Source organism: Maylandia zebra, linkage group LG2, assembly GCF_041146795.1.
Source record: "Maylandia zebra isolate NMK-2024a linkage group LG2, Mzebra_GT3a, whole genome shotgun sequence".
In the NCBI taxonomy this organism is placed as follows: Eukaryota; Metazoa; Chordata; class Actinopteri; order Cichliformes; family Cichlidae; genus Maylandia; species Maylandia zebra.
The window spans coordinates 39,661,631-39,688,661 of NC_135168.1; the positions used below are offsets into that span (position 1 = coordinate 39,661,631).

At 36.6% G+C, this 27,031-nt stretch overlaps 2 protein-coding genes across 2 annotated transcripts; both read right to left on the minus strand.

Annotated features, from left to right (window-relative positions):
• Positions 1-16: 16 nt before the first annotated feature.
• LOC112431495 (uncharacterized) lies at positions 17-10,189 on the minus strand. The gene is made up of 4 exons (XM_076877324.1): positions 10,126-10,189; positions 9,140-9,397; positions 109-251; positions 17-22 (listed from the first exon to the last, which is right to left on the minus strand). The coding sequence occupies exons 1-4, from the start codon at positions 10,169-10,171 to the stop codon at positions 17-19; spliced, it is 453 nt and encodes a 150-aa protein (XP_076733439.1). The 5' UTR covers positions 10,172-10,189.
• Positions 10,190-23,487: 13,298 nt separating this feature from the next.
• Positions 23,488-26,777, minus strand: LOC101485990 (pregnancy-specific glycoprotein 22). The gene is made up of 5 exons (XM_004571729.4): positions 26,627-26,777; positions 25,914-26,234; positions 25,267-25,587; positions 24,417-24,737; positions 23,488-24,222 (listed from the first exon to the last, which is right to left on the minus strand). The coding sequence occupies exons 1-5, from the start codon at positions 26,673-26,675 to the stop codon at positions 23,957-23,959; spliced, it is 1,278 nt and encodes a 425-aa protein (XP_004571786.3). The 5' UTR covers positions 26,676-26,777; the 3' UTR covers positions 23,488-23,956.
• Positions 26,778-27,031: the final 254 nt, after the last annotated feature.

Here is a 27,031-nt window from a genome sequence, read left to right on the forward strand (position 1 = left end):
GCTATAATTACCACTGTCATTGCTGCTCAGGTTATTGAGCCTAAATGTTCCATTACTGGGAATAATGGTAGACCTGTTTCCTATCATATTAACCTGATTATTTTTCACATCTAATATTTTTAAAGAATTCTTTAATAATTGGTATCTAGGTAATTCTGAGGTGCTGTCCATCAGCTGGATGTCCACAGCTCCTCCCAAAGCTCCATAACACTGAGCTCCATCCTGTCTGCCATCACAGTAAGTTTCCACACCTGCAAATTCAAAAAATATTTTTGTAAAAAAAACAACAACAATAAAAAAAGATATTAAGCAGCACTGAAGCAATTAAAAAATAATTCTGAATATTTCACTCACAGTGGGTTAATTGGTTATAACGTGTAAAAACAAGGTATTATACCTGGCATTGTGTCTTATATGTCACAGGTAATAGAGGCACCAGTACACGGTCACTGCAAACATGGTCACTACAAACTTTGCAACAAACTTGCAACGTTACAGTAGTAAAGTCCAAAATTTAGAGATATCTTAACGACTAAATATACCATATTTTCTTTCTTCCATTTCCATACCATTGATTCATGAATGTTGAATCTTCTTTCAGCTGCTCTATTCCTGTGTTGTTGCAGTATATTAATGACTAACCTTTATTGTGGATGGGTTATCTCAGTTGTTCTCCTGACTGAAGTTTGGTCTGTTTATAGCATCCTGCCATGCGATTGCATTTGTCCGAATACCATCGGGAACCCTTACATTAACTTTTATTGAGTGGAAAAAAGTTAGCATTCATCCTCTAGCTTCACTGTTTATGTTGTGCTAACATAGCTGTGTCACTAGCGATCATGTAGCAAATCATTATATACCAACCAGCCCAACTTTAGTAACCCTACAAAAGTCACTGCTATTTAGTTTTCTGTCTTCATCTATGTTGGAAGTGAGAGCAGTCCCTAGTTTTATACTTGAAAGGTTTCACATCATTACTCTAATACCAGTGACAGGCCTACATCTGTAATTAGAATCATATGAGACAAACACAATATGAGTTTATAACAGTGTCAAATTGAAGGCTTCAACTTGATAGCTATGTTCATGTTTCGTCTTTTTACTACTGCTATTTGCAATTCATTTTATTTTTTATAAAATTTTTGTCCCTAGTTTTATACTTTGAATTTTGATTTATTGTATTATTTCATTATTTGATCAATTCATGGAGTCCTTTAAAGCTTTGCATTATTTCACAAATGTTTGTAAAAGTGGGCTGTATGGTGCTTGATTTAATATGCCTGCGGCAATGTAACCGAAAACACCTGAATTCAAATATTAAGAGATGCCTTTGTCTATATACACCATTTATATAGTGTACATTACCAGTGTTGGTCAAGTTACTTGAAAAAAGTAATCAGTAGCTAATTACTGATTACTTCCCCCCAAAAGTAATCCCATTACTTTACTGATTACTTATTTTCAAAAGTAATTAATTACTTAGTTACTTTTTAAAAACACAATTTACAACCTGAATAGGTGATAAAGCGATAGATCTTTCAGCCCAATTCTACTTTTTCTACATAATCCATCATACAAAATGTAACCAAATGGAAAAGTCTCTTTTTAAAACTTGTTTTGTTAGTTTTAATCTTTTAACTTTATGCATCTAGCAAAAATTTAATTATATGCAACATTCTCTGACTGGAAGTTACTGCCCATCTCTGTACATTACAAACGTCACTGCTGTTTAGTTTCTCTCTTCATTTATGTCGGAAGTGATAGCAGAGCTGTACGTCTTAATTTGTTTACGAAATCTTTCAGTCAGAACATGGTATATCCTGTTTAGGTGGAAACTAGCGAGCTAACTCCCTGCTAACTTCTAACTCCATTAAATTTAATAAATTCTGTTTTCATGGATGCCTCGATTTTGAACTTAATTGTTACACCTGGTAAAGCAGCAATGCTGATCATTATATTAAAGATGAAAGCATTTAGAAGGTTTTTAACTCCCAGTGATGGCCCAGTGTTCATTTATCTTTAGGACCTGAACAGACTCCGTGAGGCTCCTGACTATGTTATCCATAATGCTCCGACAGCAGTGCGGCTTCGTAGCTTACCAAAGTCGTACTAAAAATCTTTTTGACAGATTTTTGAGCACGGTTTATCACATAAAATTGGTTCGAGGTCAGTAAGCACAACCAGAATTCATACATGAGGCGCACCGGATTATAAAGCGCACTGCTGATTTTTGAGAAAATGTAAGCATTCTAAATGTGCCTTATAGTGCAGAAAATAGAGTACTACTAAAGCAATTTGGTAAGTAAACAGTGTATAATATGTCACCTATGACAACTACAATTACGAAATCATGGCAATAAAATTTTGAATAAACCAAGCTACTTTTTGTACCTTACGAAATTTTAATTTAAAGTTTTAACATTTAGTTGGAAAAGTAAACATCCTTAGATGTGGGAAAAAGAAAATAGGTAAAAAGATTCCATTATGAGGTAATTCCATTTCAACCACAAAAACTACAAGAAGAAGAAGTTGAAGAAGAAGTTGGTTTTGTGCAGCAAGGATGAACAAAAACTGCCTAAATTCTAAAAATGAATGCACAAAGTAAAGAATTTCTCCATTTATCTGCAGCTATATTTTTTCCAGTTAAAAACTTTAAAAAATATATCACTCAACACTACTGCATCATACCGCTACTGTAACTGATGAACACATTAGTCATGTTGGAAATCTGTATTTGCCAACATGACTATAACTCAGCACTGCTTGTTTTTACCTTAAGTGCATACTGTAAATAAGCTGAACTTATAAACAAATAAAAGACAAGAGATCCTTTGGCTGTTTTCAAGTAGTCAAATGTACTAACACATGCCATGGCTTCAAAACACACTGTTGATATATAAGATTTTTACATTATAAAAGTGTTGCATCTCAAATGCTGAAAAACTCACCCTGAGCAACTCCCAGTAGAACAATCATCAATCCAAGCACAGCTTCCATCTTTTCTCACTGTTCAATGCGTGCTGGTACAGTTTTCAGCTGTCCGAGTGATTCCTTACATGTGATAAGTGTAAATAGTAATCATCCACAAACATCAGTGGAGATTGTAGCAAAGAGAGCTTTCATTTAATATCCAGGCAACTTTAAATCCAAGGAAAACTTATAATGAATTTTATTTTTGTATAAATTTATCATAAGTGTAGCTCAACCTTTAAGCTGCAGAACACTAAAGATAATATTATCATCGATTCAGTGACAACACTTATTACCCCAGCTGCTGCATATTTCAAACAATTAAATACAGCTCACCACAGATATGATGCAATAATAGCATCATCAGTAATATAAAATAATAATATGATATCAGCATCACCTACACAAACACAGCTTCTGTGTTTCTTCTCCATTCAGCCTATTCAGCAGGCAGCTTTCAGACAAACTCTTCTACTTTACCAAGATGTAAAAAGGCACAACCTACACTGACCATGTTTCCTGTTGGTGGAAGAACGTGTGAACACTGACCAGGCAGGATGTGACTACAATAGAGCTGCAAAGAGAGACAAAAGAAAGAAGCTGCCTACCAATTTAATGAAAAACAGTCAATTATTTTTACCTGTCAAACCTTGAAACACTTTCACAGGCATTAATGATTGTTGTGTTTTTCAGTGGTTTTGAAATGTACCAAATTTCTGTGTGTCGAGGTCTCATGTTAGGTTTCGCCATAAAAGGAGACATCAATGTCATTGCACAGCAACTGTTACCATCACTGCACACAGAAAGAAGTGAAACACAAAAAAAGTGTCACAGAGCCTCTCAATAACTCTTCTTGGTTATATTGTGCTCCTGCTCTATGTTTATGTCTATGTTTAAAATGTAGACTGATGAGCACAGGGTACACAATGCCTTTTGATGTTTTATTTTTTTGCTTTTAATTTTTAATAAAAATAGTTTAGGCAATGTGGGTGCGTTCAAACTATTACATCTGTATATGATACAGTATTTTGAGGAAAATAGATGCTGAAAGAAGAAATCCAAAGCAGAATATGTGTGTGGAGATTGAAATATAATCTCTGATATTATATATTAGTTGCCTGGGCAGATCAGGAAAACCACAGCTTTTTCATCTTCTTTTGTTTGCTCCCTCCAGAGGTCACCACGGTAGATTATCAACTTCTGCAGGCTTTCTGTTTTCCTCCTGCCTGGCAGCTCGATATTCAGCACCCTCGATTACACCTCTCCAGTATTTAAAAACCTCACCACATGTCTAAACCCTCTCAGACTTGCTTCTCTAACTTTGTCTCCAAAATCCTCAACCTGAGCTGTTCCCTCTGATATACTTATTTTGAGTCTTGTACATTCGGGTTACTACCATTGAAGATCTTAACATCCAGATCCAAACCATAAATCATAGCATGTCTCATTCTTCTTGCTATTCTTCTGTCACCCCTGACTCACTCAACAAAAACATAGTTAAGCCAAACTGGGTTTGAAATGTAACATTTGATTTTAAAACCTGAACACTGAATTCATAATGGAATCAGCTCAATTTTTAGATAATGGCGCCCTCCAGTGATTAAGAATTATACAGCTTCAAAGCATTTTTGCACTGATGTTTACAGCAATATCATAAAAACAATGCTTTCCCATATTCTGTCATCAATCTGAAATTGGGAAATTACACTTATTAAGTTTTGCCAGATTATTTGTTCTGAATTATTGCAGTGACATATTTGTAGGTGGCATCCTCACAGGGGTCAGGTAGGTTTGAAGTGTGTGTAACAGCTTAACTAAATTGATATTACAGTTTTTATTGATTGCATTTGCACAATTCTCACAGCAGAAATGTTATTCTCACCACTCTTAATACAGTTCTGAAATCAGTAACACATTAATCATTCTCATCATTTTCACACACTGCTGTTGTTTCTGCACATACTTCACCTCTAAGATATTTGTTACTGTTCTGTTACAGGTTGCTGTTAACACGGCCCCTGACACAAGTGATATGTGTTTGACATATTACCATATTTGACATGATGCAACGTTCACCATTTATCCAGATTTGTGACTGGCACCAGCCACCCTAACCCTAACCTGCCTGTGGGATTCGTGTGTGAACTTCCCCATCGAGCAAACAGAAATTAAACAAAGGCAGGTCACAGAGTAAGTCTGGTCATGTCCGCAGTTCTTATCACTTACTTTTTCCTTTCCGTCACATCATCTTAAGTAACAAACACAATGCATCGCATTATTAGGATAAGCTAATTAGGTAAGTTCAATTAAACTAATATTTAGATGTTCTTTAGTGTTGTTGTCAGATCTCTGTGTTTTACTCACAGACTTATATAAATTTTGCATATAATTTATTTACTTCAACTGATACAAACAGATCCAGAAAAAATATGTTTGTTTTAAATAAATATTTAAATTCTTTTTGTTTTTGTTTTGCTTCCTTCCGGAGTAACTGTGGACCTTGAACTGACGGGCAGCAGCTCAGAAATATTTAGATACCAGATGTTAAAGGATCAATTCAAAGTATTCACTAGGAGAAACAAAACAGTTTTTCTTAATATGATAAAAACTGAGCTCTCTTTATTCCCAATAATACAAGGCAGCTTTATTGTGCTGTACAAACTTGGGTGTCAAAACAGGGAAACAGAACATATAAACTGGGATGGACGGAGTAATCTAACTAATCAAGAAATGGGAGAGAAGGGAAACACAGCTGGTACTAATTACACAGACCAGACGGGGAACAGAGGCTGAACATAGAGCAGAACAGTCAAAATAAAACAGGAAGTACATGACAGACACAGAGACCCACACTAGATACTGAACAGAGAGAACACTGAGTACAGGGACAGGAGTGACATGAGACACTACTGACTGGGGAACAAGACAAACAGGAGGACAGAACTAAACATAGACTAAACATGGGGGCACCAGAACAAAACTTAAAAAACTAGAATTACCAGAGCAAAGAAAGACTAGAGTGCTTAAACAGAAACCAAAACACTAGTAATCATAAACCATGAAGTCACAGATTAATAATAATAATAATAAAATAAATCCAAACTCTGGGTTACTGACCCAGGACTGGACAGTCATGGTTTGGCCTCCCCAAAACTTGCAACTCACCATTATTTAAGCAGTGTAGGATCATCTTGAAAGAACAGCAGAAATCACAGCCAACTTTCAAAGAAGAGCGTCGAATGTCCTTGAAGAACCCTGGATAACTATTCCTGAAAGCTACTTAAAGAAATTACAAGAAGATTTACTTAACAGAGTTCATACTGTGTTGAAGAATAATGGTGGTCATATCTGATATTAAGCTGCTAGAATTTCACTAAAAAGAGCCAGAGAGAACGAGGGAGAGATTCAATAAAGATTTTCAGTCCAGAGTATATTATTTGATATATTCTACAAATGAACAAATATTACAGTGTAGCTGTACGTAAGGAAAATATATGAAAGCCTGTATTTTCACATAACATCTTTGGTAGAGAAAGAAGCGTTATCTACTTTGTTGCGATCGTGGTTCAAGAGTTGGGAGTTCGTCTTGTAACCGGAAGGTTGCCGGTTCGAGCCGCGGCTCAGACAGTCTTGGTCGTATGTCCTTGGGCAAGACACTTCACCTGTTGCCTACTGGTGGTGGTCAGAGGGTCTGGTGGCGCCAGTGTCTGGCAGCCTCTCCTCTGTCGGTGCGCCCCAAGGCGGCTGTGGCTGCATTGTAGCTTGCCATCACCAGTGTGCGAATGGGTGGATGACTGAACGTGTAAAGCGCTTTGGGGTCCTTAGGGACCAAGTAAAGCGCTATACAAATACAGGCCATTTTACTTTGTGACATTTTTATAAAGTTCTCTTTAAGAACACTATTTACACATTAATTCCTAAAATCTATATGCCCTAGATCAGGTTAACAGTTTAATTTTTATATGTAAATATGCCACAGATGTTTTCTGATGACAAGCAGAAAAAAGGAGAGACTACACCACTCTAACCATGCTGACAGTTTCTTTGTATCTAGTTTTTCATCTTCAGCTTCAACATGACTGTAGAAGCAGAGTTAAGCTGCATAAATCTTATTCTGAGTTTTTGTATTTTGATGATATTTGAATTGAGACTGAGCTTGTAATACAGTGTCAAAGATCTTCTTACCTAAAGGGTTCTGTGGTAAACTGGCTCTGAGCTAATTGAAAATACAATTAAGTTGACAAGATGCAGATCACGTAACTTCCCTAAATGACAGAATATAATCAATATTGTTATTGTGATCTCTATGATAAAAAATCAACACAGTCTGAGATTCAAATATATGATGCTGGCAGGTTTTATTGTGTAATGTTTCTTGAGATGACATACATTATGAAGTAATGTTACATAAATTTGAACTAAACTGTTGTAAACATACCACAGCAGATTTGATGATTCATACATGAACATGCTTTTCAGCATACTTTATTGACACTTTTACTCTCTCACGGTTGCTGTCACAAACACATGGCTGCAGCTCTACAGCTGCCAGCCACACACATCACCACCAACAGCAATGACAACAGTTATAACACAGACTTTAAGCTGGTGAAGGGTGATTGCGGATGCTGTTCAGGTGCTCCCTCTCCTGCAGTGACACCACTTACCACAACCCACCACAACCGTACTTAAATAAGTTAGGAAATTATTTTTGTTTCGACTGTAAAATTTATTATGCAGATATCAAAGAAAAAATACAACTACAAAACTTTAATATAACGTGTTCTCTTCTTCTGTAACTGAAAAGTCAGCTGTGGGCATTCAGATCTTTTATCAATGACCAAAACTTTTTCTGCACTGAATTTTTTACAAAGTGTAATGATTTTAAATGTAATTATTTAAAAATAGTGTGGAAAACAGTCACAGTAGTAGTGTAACAGTAAATGCAGAGGTTCCCTAACAACAGAACCATTTTGCACAATACAGTGAAAATAAGATAAATTAATAAATCAATAAGCATGATCCTTGATGGTTTATATTTGTACGATGGGAAATCACATTAACTGAAAGACCTCTAGGCATCTTGGCATCACCTCCTCCGTCCATGGACTTTGGGTGATGCAGTCTATATAAAAGTAGTGACCGCTTAAATTATCGTGCATATTTTGGATGTTAGCATAAACAAAACCATCTCCTGTTGTTTCAGTCTGGCAAGTTCATTTTGAAAACTTGATTAACTCCAGCTCTGCTATTTTCTCCCTTTGCTTCACCTGCCACAACACCAACATTAGCATAGACTTCTTGGCCATCTCCATTCTCTGCAGAGCAGCAAATAGAGTCAGTGAATGATTAAAGAATTTTTCATGTTCTATGAAACTGTTTGCTAATAGTCAAAAAATGTCACTGTATGGAAAAAGTTCGTTTTACCACAAAGATGCAAAATGATTTGCATTTTACATAGATAAATAAATAAATAAAACATGACTTTTAACATTCTTTTGGGAGCTTTAAGCTTTACAAAGCTGGGCAAAATTGCTTTCAAACACTTTGTGTTAAAGGTAGTTGGTTAACAATACTTGCATATTTAACTGACACATAACAGATATCAATAAACTCTTAGCAAGAATAAAAAAAAAACTATTTAAAAGTGCTCAATTATTCTGTTTATCTTCTTAAAAAATGCAAAAAAGAGCGACCTGAGTAATGGGAGAAAGAAAAAAAAGATGTTTGTTACCGTTTTGTTTTAGGCGTTTGTCGTTTTTCTTTTTTTCTGAGCAGATGATAACTGCACCCAGAGCCATGAAAATTACCAGAGCTGAGAGTCCACCACCAATCAATGACAAATTGCATGTTTCAAAGATAAAAGACAACAAAAGATGAAAAAACTGATTTCATTGGATCTACTTAGTTTTCACTTACTAATCCATCATGATTCATCTCTGATGGCAGTTTCTTTTTCCTTACCCACAGAACTCTTTGCTGGTTCAGTACACACAGTGTTATTAGTTTTATGCACACACTCTGATATCTGTGTCCTGATGACTGAAGTGCAGTTAATGAAAATAAAGCCTATGAGCAAAGAAACCCACGTAATTTGCTAAAGATATACAAAGTGAGCATATCAATTGCTGAGTGATTATCAGATATTATTTACAAAGACCTCACTCACCAGAGGTAGATATCCTCTCTTCTTTGAAGACATCACTGACGTTATTACTGACTGAGCAGACCAGATGTCCTGAGACGTGCTGTTTCAGAGTGATGATGTTAGTCTCATTATTTCCAGAAAGGAGTTCAGCATCTGTCAGTGTGCGTCCATCCAGAGTCCAGCTGTACTGAGGACTGTCCCCTCCCTCAGAGGAGCAGGACGCCCTCATCTCTCCCTGGGACAGACACTCAGAGACCAGCAGGACAGAGGACACAGGAGCTGAGAGAAACACACAGATCAATTCTGATACCGTGACAGGATTTTGGTCTCCAATGAATAACTGGGAAAGCAAAAAAATATATCTGAAAATTGTCCACGGGAACTTGTGGATTTTAGTTTGTAGTCCCTGCCAGAAGGACTGTGGTTACATTTTCTGACGATTGTCAGTTTAAGTCCATTAATGTAAAGCTTTTATTTGTGAACAGATACGTATTATACAGGTCTGTGACTGAAACATAGTTTGGGGTAAGTTAGCAGCTCTAGTTTCCTTGTGCAGATATTCATCAAGATGAAAATTTACAAAACCTAGCTGGAAAATTGCAATTTTCCAAACGACAAAACAAATGTCTGAATTGTATTTAGCTGCTGTAGCGTTTAGACTCTGCAGCTGTGCATGTTGCCTTACCACACCATCATCAAATGTTTTAAGTAGCCTGTACTTTTCTACAAGAAAAAAAGTAAAAATGTCTGGTATGAAATAGAACAGTTGTTTAATGAGGTAATTTGTCATAGTTGTATTTACTTATATGTGTTTACTGCATATTCAATGATCTCAGAATGGCACATTAATGTTTAAAGAAAAGCAGGCCAAGCAAGCTGGAAAAATTTGTCTTTTGTTGTTGTTGTTCTTTTTGTTCCAAACTTATTTTATGGACTGTACTAGATTCCGTGGCTGCAAAACATCTCATTGTTATAAGATTAGGTATTAAGCAAGTTTTGTAGCTCACCATGAGAAACTCCGAACAACATCAACAGTCCAGCTACAGCTTCCATGTCTGCTCAGTGTTCAGCCTTTGTTGATACAGTCTGCAGCTTTCAAAGTTTTTTACTCAGAAACAGGCGTGTGTGTGCTGGTCTGAACAGGCTCCAGTGTGCCCTGTTAGCGATTAGCCTCAGAGAAGAATTCTTAAAAATTTTGGTGTCAGGTTTCATTGATGTTGTACTTAACAACTTCTTTTCTTTTGTTTGTTTGTTTCTTTTTTTGGCCCCACAAACACAAATAAATATAGACAATTAGGGGGAAAAGATTTCGGAATTATTTATAAAGGTTTCATTTTCGCTTCATATCATTGGTTGCACTGGATTACTTTTTGATAATCAACACATTTTTAAATAGTCTGACTTTATGTCTTCACTGAGGCGACACGGTTACGCAACTTATTTATAACTGACTGCCTTCATGTTATATTTTCGCTTTCTGTTCATGATGTTGAAAATACTTGTTTAAAACCAAAAGTATTTTATGTTCAATATCAGAAGTACTGTACTGTATATTAGTGTGAAATGTGGGGCACATCTTAGGGGCTCATGTAAGGCAGCCCACACTTAGGCCATGTCCACACTAATACGTTGTCATTTGAAAACACATCTTTTCTTTCTCCATTTTGGCGTTTCAGACAAAAGCACCATTTTCAAATTTATCGGGGCTAGTGTGGACGTAGCCTTAGAGCAGGGGTCACTAACAGGCGGACCGGTGTCCGAGTCCGGACCCAGACGCCATCCTATGTGGACCCGGACCTATAGTTAACAAAATATTAAATTATATTTAATTTTGATGGGGCGATTCAATTTTAAGCGGTAACATTACATTGTATTAGACCAGGGAACATACAAACCAAGCGAGTGCGAGTTAAGCCACCCACGTGACACTACTTAGCCAATCAAATCTGTGCATTCAAGGCGATCGCACCGCTGAATGCAGACACAGACAGACAGAGGAAAGAGACGGTGAGAGGCGAATGACAAGCGAGGCGATAAACGATACAGGGAGACAAGACGTGAGGTGGAGTCACAAGAGGTAAAACAACTATGGCGCTTTCAAAAAAGAGAAAATAGAACTTTCAAGACTGAATGGACCGACGCATATATGTTCATTCCTCCAGCCGCAAGCAGCAAACCAGTGTGTCTCATATGTTCAGAAACCGTGGCACTGATTAAAAGTGGCAATGTCAAACGCCACTATGAGGCAAAGCACAAAGCCTTTGAACAATCATACCCACCCAAGTCTGAACTCAGGTCCCAGAAAATTAGCAGTCTCAGAGCCCAATATGATCAATCCACAAGGATCTTAACCAGTTCTTTCACCGCCCAACAACGTGCTCCTGACAGGGAGGACGTGTCCCGGACCTCTGCTTGAGAAGATTTTCTCCAACTGGACCTCCTCAAATTTTAGTTTAATACCCCTGCCTTAGAGTGTGGAAATACTACTATATGTACAATTGGCCCCACTGTGGAACCCTCTCTGCTTATTATGGGCAGCCCACACTACGTGCTGCCCAACTGGGGCCCATATTTCTTCATAATTCAGGAAAAAAATGGAGGACCCGGCCCATGACTGCGAAGGCCGGGTCCTCTGGTGGACGCAGCTTCAGAATTTGGACACCCCCGGCCTGTTTCCGGCCGGACAATAATAACAGTGACATTTAACTTATTCTATTTGATAAATAAACACTGTAAGATTCAAGTTTTTTGTGTATATGTATACCACTCCCACCCCCCAACCCCCAACAGCCCTTTTGAATGTCTCCCTAATTCTGAGGTCTCAAAGTTGGTAAGTATGTGCTAGGCTTGGCCCACATCAGTCTAAAATTGTATGTAACCATGAATAACCTGTCCACCAGGAGAGACTGGACAGTATAGATGTAAAACAAATATGCCAGAAGTTTATCTCAGCTAACGAAAGGAGAAGGCATGTGTTTGGCTGCTTCACATAGTGGACATTGAGTTGTTGTGTGGGGCACCAGTAGTCCATGTCTGTTGCTGTAACAGTAGTTCATGTTTAGAATAAAAAATCCCAGCTCACAGATTTGATAGGGGCAGTAGTTTACCTAAAATGTTGCATAATTTTTCTGAGAGATCTTTTACTTTGTGGTAATCTTATATGAGTAGTTTTGTATAAGAGATGTTGGTGTACTATAATATGAAGTAATGTTGTTAAGTCCTTAAAGTCATATTCTTTTATTGTCATGATTGTATTTGAAACTATTTTTATTTTTGAATACCTGATTTATATGGAATATGGCCGAGGTAAACTAAAGTCTAAAATACTTAGTCATTTGTTTAATAGTAATTTAACATTATATAATTCACATATAAAACTATGAATTGTGATTTTAAATGGTTTAAAAGCATGTAGAATAGCATATGTAGGCAAGTATATTTCTCCTCTTTGCATTAAGAAGCAAAGACAAAAAAAAAAAAAGAAACATGGCAGGGTTCGGTGGCTGAATCATCTGTCCCCACCCCCCACCAATGCCAAAACCAAATCTTCGACCTTGCGCTGATATATAACATGTAAATATATATTAATGATATGCCACATGTAAAAAGCTGAAAAAACTGCATGAATGAGGAAAGGAGAATGATAAAGAGCGCAGTGGACACTGATTAGCCCAAAGAAGGTGAGTAAGAAGATGATTGGACTAGAGTAAAGATGACGGTATTGAGACTGACAGCGTGGGAAAGTGGCAGTGAGGTAGAGAACAGAGAAGCAGGCAAATGAGTGACTACAGAGCTTCCCTAGTGAACTCACACATAACGTTCATTACAATCTATTTAGTGACTGTCTTTAATATCACGGTTGCTACAGGTTTCAAATAATTAAACCCAGTTCACCACAAAGGACAACTAATAGTATCACCTACACAAACACAGTTTCTGTGTTTCTTCACTATTCAGCCTCTTGTGACTGAGCAGGCAGCTTTTAAGTAAACCTTGTACTTTACTAAGATACAAATAGGCAAAACCTCTGACCATGTTTCCTGTTTTAGTGATCAGCTTCTAAATAAGAATGTGTGAACTCAGACCAGGCAGGATGTGACTACAATACAACTGCAGAGACTGAGAAGACAGACTGCAGTCATTAATTTAGTAATACTAAAACTCTAAAACTCCTAAACCAATTTTGTAATTTTATTCAAGATTCAATTCAGGATTTTTCACGTACATAGTTATACAAGTATAACACGAAGTGAAATGTGACCTGATACGCTCCTCGACTGTGCAAAATATATAGAGAAAAACATTATATACAGTAAGTAAATAGATATATACAAAGATGACATTATGTGCAATATTGTCCAACTTGTCCAACACTTGATATTTACAGCTAAATTAAATTAACAAGTTAAAGGGGGTTTTTAAGCACTTTGAAGTACACAAAAATTACCAAAAAAGTGTGTAATTAAGCCACAATTGTTTTTAATTTAAGAAATATAAATAACAGATTCCGTCAAACCTTGAAACACCTTCACAGACATTATTTCTTGTTGTTTTGCTCAGTTTTGAAGTGTTGTCTGAAGTTCTGTTCGTTGATGTTATATGTCAGGTAAAACCGTCATTGTGCACAGAAGGAAACACAGTGAAGCAATAGTAAGTGCTACTACACAAACCACAAGCACACATGCAGGTTTTAAAATGAAAAGCCTCATTTTTATTCTTTTATTTATTTTTGTTATATTCTACTGTGTCACTACATTTAAATCTGGACTGATGAACACAGACTGCAGCACATATTTTAATGAATTCATTTTTTAATAAAAGCAGTTTGTACAATGTTTATAACCTGTGTTCATGATTACATTTATATACAATGCAGTATATGGAGAAAATGAGATATTAAAATAAGAGGACAGAAACAGAAGATGAGGTTTACCCTTTTATTATAAACTGTCTGGACAGGTCAGGAATACCTCTTCTTTTTCCATCTGATACTTTTAGGGGCCATCCCAGCAGTCCGTCTTCCTATCCCTAGTATCCTCTCCTATCATATCAGCTCTCTGCATGTCCAACATGACAACCATGTTGTCTCCAAACTGCTCAACCTGAGCTGTGCCTCTAATATACTAATTTCTACTCTTGTCCATCCTGGTTACTCCCAATGAAAATGAACTAAAAATATAGATCTATAGATGACACTCAAAGGTAAACAGAAGGTAGAATGTGAACAGAAGATTAATGAGCTTGAACACCAAACTCACCATTACCCACAATGAACCTAAAGCCCCATTGAACAAAATTAATTTGAAAAATGAGTAAAACCCCAAAACATCATAAAACTCACAACCCTGGGTAAATCACGTGGGTGACTTGGGATTACTCTGTCTCCACCTCTATCTCCCCTCTTTGACAACTTGCTTTCCTTGCTGTTGTGTGAGACTGACATCAGTAAACATTATTACCTGGTCATCTTCTTCCTCGGCAGAGAAGCAAGAAGAATAAAGTAACATAAGTGAGTCATTAAAATAATCGTTTGAGGTCTAAACAGAAGTTTACCATCATTTCTTCAGCAGACTGAAAATTGTGAAATGGTTTCACTGATTCTGACCAAAATGCACACAAAACATGACTTTTAATTTTGCTCAGTTCTGGCTTTTTTGATGTATCAACAAACTTTTGGCAAAGAATAAAAATTGTTTATTTAAAAAACAGCAAACAGAAAAATTGTTATATGTAATTATTAAAAGAACAAAGTTTTTTTTACCTTCCTGTTTTGTAGGTTTGTTTTTTTGTTTCTTTCTCCGAGAACAGATGACTGCTACACCCACAACTAAGAAAATTATCAGTGCTAAGAGAACACCACCCATCAGTGTTAAAATTCCTGCTCCTAAAATAAATGAAATTTAAAAAAAAAAACAAGTCAACATGTGTTTTTATGGCAAAACACAAGGAGAAAATAAAGACAATTACATCAATAAATTCATTGCATTAAAGTTTTAATTTATTAATGTGCCATCAGTGATTATTATTGTCCAACTGATTAATATGCAATCAATGAAAATGAAGCTTATAGCCCATAAATAAATGATTTATGAAAGGTGTACAAATTGACCATTTTGGTCGCTAACTTCCCAAGGGCAAGTCAGAGCAGAGACATATTCACACTACAGTAGCAGTACAAATATCTAAAAAAGACCAGTTTCTGTCTTTTGTCAAGCTCTCGAGACTACTACCATGATGACTGGGAACCTACACTGCCTGAATTGCTGATTCAGTATTAGATATTATTTACAAAGACCTCACTCACCACAGGTAGATATCCTCTCTTCTTTGGAGACATTACTGACGTTGTTCCTGACTGAGCAGACCAGATGTCCTGAGACGTGCTGTTTCAAAGTGATGATGTTAGTCTCATTATTTCCAGAAAGGAGCTCAGCATCTGTCAGTGTGCGTCCATTTAGAGTCCAGCTGTACTGAGGACTGTCCCCTCCCTCAGAGGAGCAGGACACCCTCCTCTCTCCCTGGGACAGACACTCAGAGACCAGCAGGACAGAGGACACAGGAGCTGAGAGAAACACACACAGATGAGTTTAGATTTTAAATCAGAATCTCTGTCATTTTCTATAGTCTCTAAAAAGAAACAAGGAAAGAACAAAATACATGTATTTGATATTTTGTGATATATTATTTAGTTTGCCAACAGAACAGAAAAAATACCTTGAATAAACAACTGTAAAATACGCTCGTCTGATCTTCTTCCATCTGAATCAAAGGCTTGAAGAGTATAATTATCACTGTCACTCCTGCTCAAGTTATTGATCCTAAATGTCCCATTACTGAGGAAAAGATACCTATGTTCTGTGGTTTTAAAACTGATCATATTCTTTTTCACATTAAATATGTTTAATGAATCCTTCAACAATTGGTATTCAAGTATTTCCGAAATGCTGCCCAGATGGATGTCCACAGTTCCTCCCAAAGCTCCATAGCACTTAGTTTCATCCTGGCTGCCATCACAGTAAGTTCCCATACCTGCCAATGCAAAGTAAACGGAAGAAAAATTGACACAATTTTGAGTGTTTAGTACCTACAAGAACTACAGTTTTTCTTTTCATTTAGCATTTGCACATGTTTAACAAAAACAGAAATTGCGGTTTTCTGTTTACTGTTTGCTAAAGTGTACACTATGCAATCAAGCATTTACGAGAGGACCCAAGTGCAGAGGCTTGGCGATAGTAACAATAACAAACAAGAAATCATGAACAATTAACTTTAACTTTACAATAGCTTAAAAAATATACAATAAAGAATAAGTTACAATAACTTGCCTTCAACTTTTCCATTGTCTTTAACATCCAGGGTGAAATGAATGTTTTTCTCTTGAACTCCATCTGAATTAAAGACCTCAATGCTGTATTGACCTGAATCATTCCTCCTCAGGTTTGTGATCTTGAGTGTCCCGTTCTTGATTATAAATGTTAGTCTGTTGTTAAATTCCTTGTCTGTTGTTATTTTTTCTTTCTTTATATTGAACACAGTTATGTTCCCCTTGGGAAGCACCTTCAAACACTTCAGTTCACTGCCACTAGCATCAGTCATCACTTGGATATACACAGTTCCTTTAAGAAGAGGAGAGCATGGGCATGTGTTCGTCCTGAGGTCACAAGTAGTCTCATCAATTGGAACGAGAGCTGGAAAAACACATTTAATAGAACATGAGCTGAAATTATTCAGACAACAAATGGAAATGATTGCCTTCATTACTGGCAAATTTTCTACTATAATACTTCTTCTTCACTGCCTAAAGTACTCATTTAGTGCAGCTAACACTAATCAGTGACAACGTTTAAAATTTCAGTGTCCCTTTAAACTTTAAAGTTAAAGATTAAATAATGAATATGGATCCCAGCCCATGTGTGGTGAAAAGAACTGGAAATGCCCATAGATAGACAAATTCTAAATCAAGAAATATCCCATTTGTTGTCTTCAAGAATTTGGAAAAATTAAGCAACATGAAACATTTATATCTATCTGTGTAGTTTTTTTTGTTGTTGTTTTGTTTTCATCTTCTACCCTTTGTTGCACAGGGGTTGTGTACTGTGTTTTTCTGTTTTACTCCAACAAGATGGCTATATTTCTGATTAACTTTATAATAATTTCAAAAATATACAATAAAGAATAAGTTATATAACTTGCCTTTAACATCCAGCGTGAAATGAATGTTTTTCTCTTGGACTCCATTTGAATTAAAGACCTCAATGCTGTATTGACCTGAATCATTCCTCCTCAGGTTTGTGATCTTGAGTGTCCCGTTCTTGATTATAAACTGTAGTCTGTTGTTCAATTCCTTGTCTGTTGTTATTTTTTCTTTCTTTATATTGAACACAGTTATGTTCACCATGGGAAGCACCTTCAAACACTTCATTTCACGGCCACTAGCATCAGTCATCACTTGGATATACACAGTTCCTTTAAGAAGAGGAGAGCATGGGCATGTGTTCGTCCTGAGGTCACATGTAGTCTCATCAACTGAAACGTGAGCTGGGAAAGATGCATTCACATGAACATGAGCTGAAATTATTCACACTACAAATACTAATACTTGGCTTCTTTATGAAGATGATCTTACCATGAATTCCCCCTGCCACAAGCACAATGATAAGAAACTGCTCCATACTCTTCATTAAGCCACGTTGTGATTTTAATCTTTAAAAATTACTGTAGACAATGATGAACAAAGCTGGGTATAAATCAGTATAACGTATATACTGTTGACAGTATTTTTTCAGCATACCTTAACATACATATCTTACTTTTCTATCGCTGCTCTAATTGCATCAGCAAAACTGAGTCTCTAGACAACACTGTAGGGTGACACTTTCACAGCATATCAATGCAAGTATAAAAAAGTATATGTCACGTATTCTTGACATATCCTTTTGAGAAAGAACAGGCAACATGTGCGGTGACAAGTTAATTCACAAATACTTCAGAACTTCCTGTGGGGAGAGCTGTACTGCTGTACTGCACACCCTGTAAAGAGCACTCTTTACAAGGTGTGCAGGAGGGATGCCTTTTTATGTTTGTATGTTTGGATGAGTTTTCTTTCTGAAAGGAAAGGAGATAAACAGTATAGAACAAATAAAATGTAAATAACCAAGGAAAAACCAGCTTGTTAAAATGCTGCAAATCATTGGCACAAAATGAAACTATGAAGTAATGTTTTCCAGAAAATATTAAAACATTGAATCCTCATATCTATCAAAGCAGGCTGAATTCAATATGAAAATGTAGATGCACAACTCACAAGTATTCAAAATTGCCTACAGTATTTGTGTAAAGAAGATTAATTTAGGTATTCTAAATGTATGCATCTGTAATATGCCTTGAATCTTTATTGTAAATGTAATTAAATTAAAAATTGCAGACATGTTAAAGCAAACATTACAATTTTGTAATCACTTTTAATTTTTAATTGAAAAATAGGTTGAATATTTTGTACTTTATTAAAAAAATAAAAACATTTAATTTCTTACTTACGTCAGTAAATGGCTGGAGTGATGGTTAAACATTAACAGAAGAAGAATTACCATCAAGGAAATAAGGATAAACATGATTCACTTTCAAATTAATGAATGCCTACATCAGCACAGGCTGAGGCAGTAACCCACTTACGAGCGCTCAACTGGAACCAGGCACAACTCATCTGTGAGAAAGACACCCACGCATGGGTACTTCCTGCATCACAGAGCAGAGATAGAAGCTAGCACTCTGAGAGAGGTGCAGTGAAACTGTTCGAGTGGTACAGGGCTACTTTGAACTAACAGACCAGTCATATATATATATATATATATATACATACATACATATATACATATACTGTATATATTAGGGGTGCAACGATACACAAAATTCACGGTTCGGTTCGGTTCGGTTCGGTTCGATACTTTGGTGTCACGGTTCAATATTTTTTTGATACAAAAAAATGTTCATGCCTTTTTAATTTGTCATTTATTAAAATTGTAAATATATATATATATTAATTCAAAAGTACAGTTTTTAAATTTAATGTTGCTGAAACAACAAAGGGATAAAATAATAAATCTATCTGATCGAGAAATCACTCATCTTTGGAAAATAGAGTCTATTACAGAGAAATGGCTCTTTGCAAAATAAAAGCTATACTATACGCTTCTTCTGGGGTATACTTTCAGCAGCATATTAAACATATCAGGTCCCCATAAGGAGAATCATAAGCTAACGGCTGTCTAAATGACTCGGGTAAAGCTTGTTGCATGCGTGCTTGTTGTTTTTGTCTGCTTCCACTTGTCTTTGCACTAGGATGATGTCGGCGTTAACGTGCAGTCATATTCGTTGTGTTCCCACTAGTGCTGTCAGCGTTAATCTCGTTAAAATGACATTAACGCCATAACGCCGCAAATCTCCGTTAACGAGTTACCGCGGATTGCCCCGCGTGTGGGGCTGGACGGCGTCAACACGTTAATGAGCTAACTGCGCTAACGCACTAGTTCCCACAAATGTAATTGAGTATTGTGTGGCACATCCGACATACTGTTTTACTTTTGTCCATGACGCGCTTACCATCAGGGTCTTGCTTCACATGAAAACCAAAATAGTTCCAAACACCAGATCTGAATGAGGGTGGGGGAGGTTCAATTTTGGGTAGCGTTGAGGCAGTTGCCATGTTGCAATGAGCTAAACTTCTGTCTCGCTAGCTTGTGCTGCACTCAGTGGATCTGCGCTCAACGGTGCAGCCTAGGCGGAGAAGTCGAACACAGATCCACTGAGCTCTCAACACAGACAGCATCTTCAGAAGAAAAGTTAATAAAATAAAATTAAAATTTTGTATTGTTCGATATATGCGTACATATGCGTACCGAACCGAAAGCACTGTATCGAATACCAATACGAGTATTGTTGCACCCCTAATATATATATATCCTCTACAGGGAGTGCAGAATTATTAGGCAAATGAGTATTTTGTCCACATCATCCTCTTCATGCATGTTGTCTTACTCCAAGCTGTATAGGCTCGAAAGCCTACTACCAATTAAGCATATTAGGTGATGTGCATCTCTGTAATGAGAAGGGGTGTGGTCTAATGACATCAACACCCTATATCAGGTGTGCATAATTATTAGGCAACGTCCTTTCCTTTGGCAAAATGGGTCAAAAGAAGGACTTGACAGGCTCAGAAAAATCAAAAATAGTGTGATATCTTGCAGAGGGATGCAGTAGTCTCAAAATTGCAAAGCTTCTGAAGCGTGATCATCGAACAATCAAGCGTTTCATTCAAAATAGTCAACAGGGTGGCAAGAAGCGTGTGGAAAAACCAAGGCGCAAAATAACTGCCCATGAACTGAGAAAAGTCAAGCGTGCAGCTGCCAAGATGCCACTTGCCACCAGTTTGGCCATATTTCAGCGCTGCAACATCACTGGAGTGCCCAAAAGCACAAGGTGTGCAATACTCAGAGACATGGCCAAGGTAAGAAAGGCTGAAAGACGACCACCACTGAACAAGACACACAAGCTGAAACGTCAAGACTGGGCCAAGAAATATCTCAAGACTGATTTTTCTAAGGTTTTATGGACTGATGAAATGAGAGTGAGTCTTGATGGGCCAAATGGATTGGTAAAGGGCAGAGAGCTCCAGTCCGACTCAGACGCCAGCAAGGTGGAGGTGGAGCACTGGTTTGGGCTGGTATCATCAAAGATGAGCTTGTGGGGCCTTTTCGGGTTGAGGATGGAGTCAAGCTCAACTCCCAGTCCTACTGCCAGTTTCTGGAAGACACCTTCTTCAAGCAGTGGTACAGGAAGAAGTCTGCATCCTTCAAGAAAAACATGATTTTCATGCAGGACAATGCTCCATCACACGCATCCAAGTACTCCACAGCGTGGCTGGCAAGAAAGGGTATAAAAGAAGAAAAACTAATGACATGGCCACCTTGTTCACCTGATCTGAACCCCATTGAGAACCTGTGGTCCATCATCAAATGTGAGATTTACAAGGAGGGAAAACAGTACACCTCTCTGAACAGTGTCTGGGAGGCTGTGGATGCTGCTGCACGCAATGTTGATGGTGAACAGATCAAAACACTGACAGAATCCATGGATGGCAGGCTTTTGAGTGTCCTTGCAAAGAAAGGTGGCTATATTGGTTGCTGATTTGTTTTATTTGTTTTTGAATGTCAGAAATGTATATTTGTGAATGTGGAGATGTTATATTGGTGTCACTGGTAAAAATAAATAATTGAAATGGGTATATATTTGTTTTTTGTTAAGTTGCCTAATAATTATGCACAGTAATAGTCACCTGCACACACAGATATCCCCCTAAAATAGCTAAAACTAAAAACAAACGAAAAACTACTTCCAAAAACATTCAGCTTTGATATTAACGAGTTTTTTGGGTTCATTGAGAACATGGTTGTTGTTCAATAATAAAATCATTCCTCAAAAATACAACTTGCCTAATAATTCTGCACTCCCTGTATATATATATGATTAAATTGCTGCTTATATTGCACCTTACAGAATATATAACTTTTATACAACTGTACATATCTCTGTAACTTTAAAATAAAAGATAAAAGCAATTTTAATGTAAAAATCTACATACTGCCAATGGAGAGATGCCAAACTGTCTTTCATTGTACTTGTAGTTGCCCATGCTAGCAATAACAGATTCCTCTGACTGCACAGGTTTGCTGACACAGCTGTTAATGGTGCAGCAGCTGCTGTAGCCACGATAGCTAGCATGTTGGTTAATTTGACACCTTTTGATGCATTTATTTCTATTTTTTTCTCTTTGTTTCTTAGCTTTTCAGCTCCACTTTTTCGCTTTTTTTTTTATCCATCTTTACTCTCTACTCCTACCACACTAAACTGTGTTCAGCATAGTGCATGAATGCACATGGAAGGGACTGGTTGCATTAGGATATTTGATTGGGTATTGCATTTGCTCATGAAAATAATGCACAGCAGCCCTTAATGACAGCTGTAGCCTGTATAATTACATCAACGCAGAGAAAAAATTATTCACCCATCAGCCCACAAGTGCATCGGCCCACCTGAAAAATGCCTGGTATGGTCCTGGATCTTTGACCCAGGGTTTAAGGTTTGTTTAACGTTATTCATTAATGGAACTATATGAGATACGTATGTTTAGTTTCTAAGGGACTTTGAGTTTTGCATGCTTATGTTTCAGGTTTTCAGTTCGTTTCTTTTTATATCTGATCTCTTTCTCATGTCCAGTCTGTCTTTGTCTCATCTGTGTTATATCTTCTGTTTGTTTGATCTCCCTGTGTTTTGTCTACTTGTCTCCATGTTTTTTTATTCCCTTGACTAATGGGTTGGGACATGGGAAAAAAAAGTCTTCTTTGCCTTATTTGGCAAATAACAAACTGATGTTACATTTTTATATCCATATTTGAGCCAGTTTCCCTGAGAAGTCAGATACTGAACAAGCATAACATTCAATTTCTGTTCAGAAAAGTAAATAAGGGCAATTTGCATCTGAAAACACCAAGCAAATTATTTTTTCTTTAACTCTGTTTATGTGTGAGTGTTTGTGCAAGTATGTCTAAGTAGTGAAAAGCACATCTTCAGTGGGTTCCCAGGTAGATTGTTGGGTATTTCCACTGAACAAAAATGGAATATAATGATTTGACACAAATGACACAGAAACATTCAGGATGATTTACCATCATCATCTCAGTTCAGTAATTCAGACTGACTGCAGTAAAACACAAATTCCTGTTTCATGTGGAAATGCTTTTAAAAAAAAATTTCCATATGAAAAAGAATTGTTGCTATATGTTATCACATAACAACCTGTTAAACTTGCTATAGAAAATACAAAAATAAAAAGATTAAAACCTAATACAACACAATAAAATTCTAAAATGAATATAGGTGTGGTATGAGATGGTAAAGATTTTTGGTGTCAATGTAGCTGAAACATTTATCGGAGAAAGTGTTTAGCTGCATGTGGTGCAGAGGATGTTGAACATCCATGTATTATCCACAGCCACAATCTTCTGATGGAGGAATCAAAATAGTGTGTTGATTCAAACTGAAACCAAAAAGTTTGAGTACACTCAAAAGTAGGTATTGCCCAAAGATTTCCTTCCAATGATGTGAGGTCTAGTAGGAATGTGCTCAGAAAATTTAGTTAAGAGGTATTTTGATCTTTAAAGAAGCAGCAGTGCTTCCAAATGTTTTCTGTGGCTAATTGACTCATATAAAGTCCCAGGTGTGAGAAATGCTACATGTGAAAGATATGTTGAAATGCTGGTGGTATACAAGTCTGGCCTAAATCTACTGTCAGAAAGACTGAAGTAATCCAGGAGTTCAATTAACTGTCTTTAATAAATTCATACAGACAAAATGAACAGCATCATGTCTCTGTTTCTTGCCAGCCTTAATTTGAATTTTTTGCAGATAGAAGTGAATGTATGTGATAATTTGTGTGTGATTTTCTGAGACACAAACAGGTAATTCTATAATTAGTAAAGTTATAAATACTGGCATGAATAATGATAATATCACCTTCTGCTGAGGTAGGACACTCTGCACAAGGCACAAGCAATATCTCACAATGTCTACGAGTCGTCTCACACGTGAGGTCAAAATTAGCAACAGTTTTGGAGCAGAACAGTCCTTTTACTTATTGTTAATACAGGCTGTAGCACTTGGGCACCTTGTGTGGCAGAGTGAAGTACAAGTATCTCTAGCTCTCAAGACTAACATGACCTGGATTGCTGTGAAACTACAGTGACTGAATTGCTGATTCATTATTGGATACTGCTTACAATGTTCTCACTCAACACAGGTAGATATCTCCTGTTCTTTGGAGACACTATTGACATTGTTCTTGACTGAGCAGACCAGATGTCCTGAGATGTAATGTTTCAAAGTGATGATGTTAGTCTCATTGTTTCCAGGAAGGAGCTCAGCATCTGTCAGTGTGCGTCCATCCAGAGTCCAGCTGTACTGAGGACTGTCCCCTCCCTCAGAGGAGCAGGACACCCTCATCTGTCCCTGGGACAGACACTGAGAGACCAGCAGGACAGAGGACACAGGAGCTGAGAGAAACACACACACAGATCAGTTTAGATTTAAAAACTAGAATTGTGAAAATTCTTTACAGTCTCAAATGAAGAACAGGGAAAGCATAAAATACATGCATCTGAACATTTTTTATATTTATTGTATAGATCAGCAAAACATTGTTAAATTTATATCTATTAATAGCTTTATTGAGAAGAAAAGGAATTACCTTGAATAAGCAACTGTAAAGTCTGCTCGCCTGATGATCTACCCTCTGAATCAAAGGTTATAAGGCTATAATTACCACTGTCTGTCCTGCTTAGATCACTGATTCTAAATGTTCCATTACTGGGTAAGATTAGAGATTTGTGTGCTATGGTATTATAAATAGCCTTATTCCCTCTCACATCTAGTATCTTTAATGAATCCTTTAACAAGTAGTATCTAGGTATTTCAGATGTGCTGTTCACTAGCTGGATGTCCACGGTTCCTCCCAAAGCTCCATAACACTGAGCTCCATCCTGTCTGCCATCACAGTAAGTTTCCACACCTGCAAATAAAAAATTAGACAAAAAGCAAAACTGTCAAACTTTTGAGTGTTAAGTTACTACCAGAAAGACTGCAGTAGCATATGCAAATGTTTACAATGAACAGAAATTTGTAAGCTTCATGATTATTTATGATTATTTTCATATGGTTCCCACAGGTGGGCACAAATTAATGACTGAATTCCATCAGCAGAAATAGTGGTTTTGTGGCTACTGTCATTTTGTTTTAGTAGTAGTTTGTTGTTTACTCAGGCCTGCTGGCAATCAAAAACAGAATATGTATCTAACTGTTATGCAAAACCTCAATTTTTTTGCTGTTCTTAGGGTCTAAAAAACTGACTTTCGGAAGCTGTTCTCATGTGGCAGTTATTCATTGAAAATGAATGCAGGAAGTGAAAATGGACGAAATTTTAACCCACAAAGAAAAGGTTTGAGTACTCCTGAAACAGGGGATAGTTGTGCAAAAATGCTGCAAATCTTATCAAATGTATGTAAAGTAGCTGCATCACTTCCCAACAGGGAAAATGTTACCTTGAATAAACAAATGTAGAGTCCAAACATCTGATGTCCTGCCATCTGAATCAAAGGTTTCAAGGGTATATTTACCAATGTCAGTCCTGCTCAGGCCATTGATCCTAAATGTCCCATTGCTGGGAAAAATGAGATATCTATGTGCAATGGTATTAGAAATAACCTTATCCCCTCTCACATCTAGTATTTTTAATGAATCCTTTAACAACTGGTATCTAGGTATTTCTGAGGTGCTGTCCATCAGCTGGATGTTCACAGTTCCTCCCAAAGCTCCATAACACTGAGCTCCATCCTGTCTGCCATCACAGTAAGTTTCCACACCTGTAAAGGAAAACAAAAAAGTAAACAATTTATTCTTTTACTTATTATTTAACAAGTTCACCTCTCATAGCTGTATTTTTCAGCTCCATATTAGTTAAATAGTTAAAAAAAAATTAAATATAAAGTAAGATAAAAATGTATTTGCTATTGTTTTGTTCAAATTCATTTTGATAGTCTCTAAAAAAGAACAGAGAAAGCAGAAAATGCTATATATATATATATATATATATATATATATATATATATATATATATATAGATATAAAGATTACCAAAAAATCTTATATTTATATAAAGTAGCAGCTTTATTAACCAAAAAAAGATTACCTTGAGTAAACAAATATAGAGTCCGCTCGCCTGATTTTCTTCCATCTGAATCAAAGGTTAAAAGGGTATATTTACCAATGTCATTCCTACTCAGGTCATTGATCCTAAATGTTCCATTACTAGGAAAAATGAGAGACCTATGCTCTATGGCATTAGACATAACTGTATTATTTCTCCCTGCTAGTATTTTTAATGAATCCTTTAACAACTGGTATCTAGGTATTTCAGAGGTGCTATTGATCAACTGGATGTCCACAGTTCCTCCCAAAGTTACATAACACTGAGCTCCATCCTGTCTGCCATCACAATGAGTGATCACACCTGCAAAAAAAAGTGAACAAATGAACAAAGTCAAAATCAAACCGAGATGATAAAATCAGTGTCTGAATTTAATTTAGTCAAAATGTAAACCCCGAAGGACTCTGAAAATAAGGTTACATGTTATTTAATGAGTTTATATGTCATAGCTATATTTACGCATTTTCACATTAAAATGATCTCAGAATGTGTCGTTAATCTTTAAGGAAATATAAGTAAAGGAAGTAAAAATCATTTAAAGTGTTAAAATAAAACTCATAAACTGCAGTTCAACAAATCTTTTGGTGAATTCAGCTTAATTTTATTGATGGTGCCAGATCACGTGGCAGCAAAACCTCTTTTTTTATTATAAAATTAAGCATTAATGAAGAAGAACAAAAAGTTTAGTAGCTCACCATAAGAGACACCGAGTAACATAAACAACAGTCCAATGACAGCTTCCATGTCTGCTCACTGTACAGCCCCTTATGATCCAGTCAGTCACTTTTCCTTCAATAACAGAAGTGTGTGTGCTACACGCTGCTGTCAGCTGGTACTTCACTTTTCACACGCTGAGAGGATGAAAGGAAGTGACATCATATTTGATCCCCATTTTGCTATCAAGAAAAGAAAAAAAACTGTCAAAAAAAAAGGGTCTTCAAAAGCAACATCTAGTGGTCGAATATAAATTGAATACATGTGTGAGCAGTGAAATGAACCCTTTCATGGTATTCAGGTCTGACCATTTTCAATTTTTTTTAAGTATAATTTTTTTCTGCCTAAAAATGTTTGAGATAATGTTTATTTTCTGCAACATTGTG

What these genes read in the sequence shown, in the direction of transcription:
- LOC112431495 (XM_076877324.1), bottom strand. Translation starts at nt 10,171, where the DNA reads ATGGAAGCTGTAGCTGGACTGTTGATGTTGTTCGGAGTTTCTCATG. An exon ending in GTTGTTCGGAGTTTCTCATG is followed by an intron (nt 9,398 to 10,125) that starts GTGAGCTACAAA and finishes TGTTTCTCTCAG; the next exon opens with CTCCTGTGTCCTCTGTCCTG. An exon ending in AGAGAGGATATCTACCTCTG is followed by an intron (nt 252 to 9,139) that starts GTGAGTGAGGTC and finishes TTGAATTTGCAG; the next exon opens with GTGTGGAAACTTACTGTGAT.
- LOC101485990 (XM_004571729.4), bottom strand. Translation starts at nt 26,675, where the DNA reads ATGGAAGCTGTCATTGGACTGTTGTTTATGTTACTCGGTGTCTCTTAT. An exon ending in GTTACTCGGTGTCTCTTATG is followed by an intron (nt 26,235 to 26,626) that starts GTGAGCTACTAA and finishes TTTTTTTTGCAG; the next exon opens with GTGTGATCACTCATTGTGAT. An exon ending in TCTACATTTGTTTATTCAAG is followed by an intron (nt 24,738 to 25,266) that starts GTAACATTTTCC and finishes TTTTATTTGCAG; the next exon opens with GTGTGGAAACTTACTGTGAT.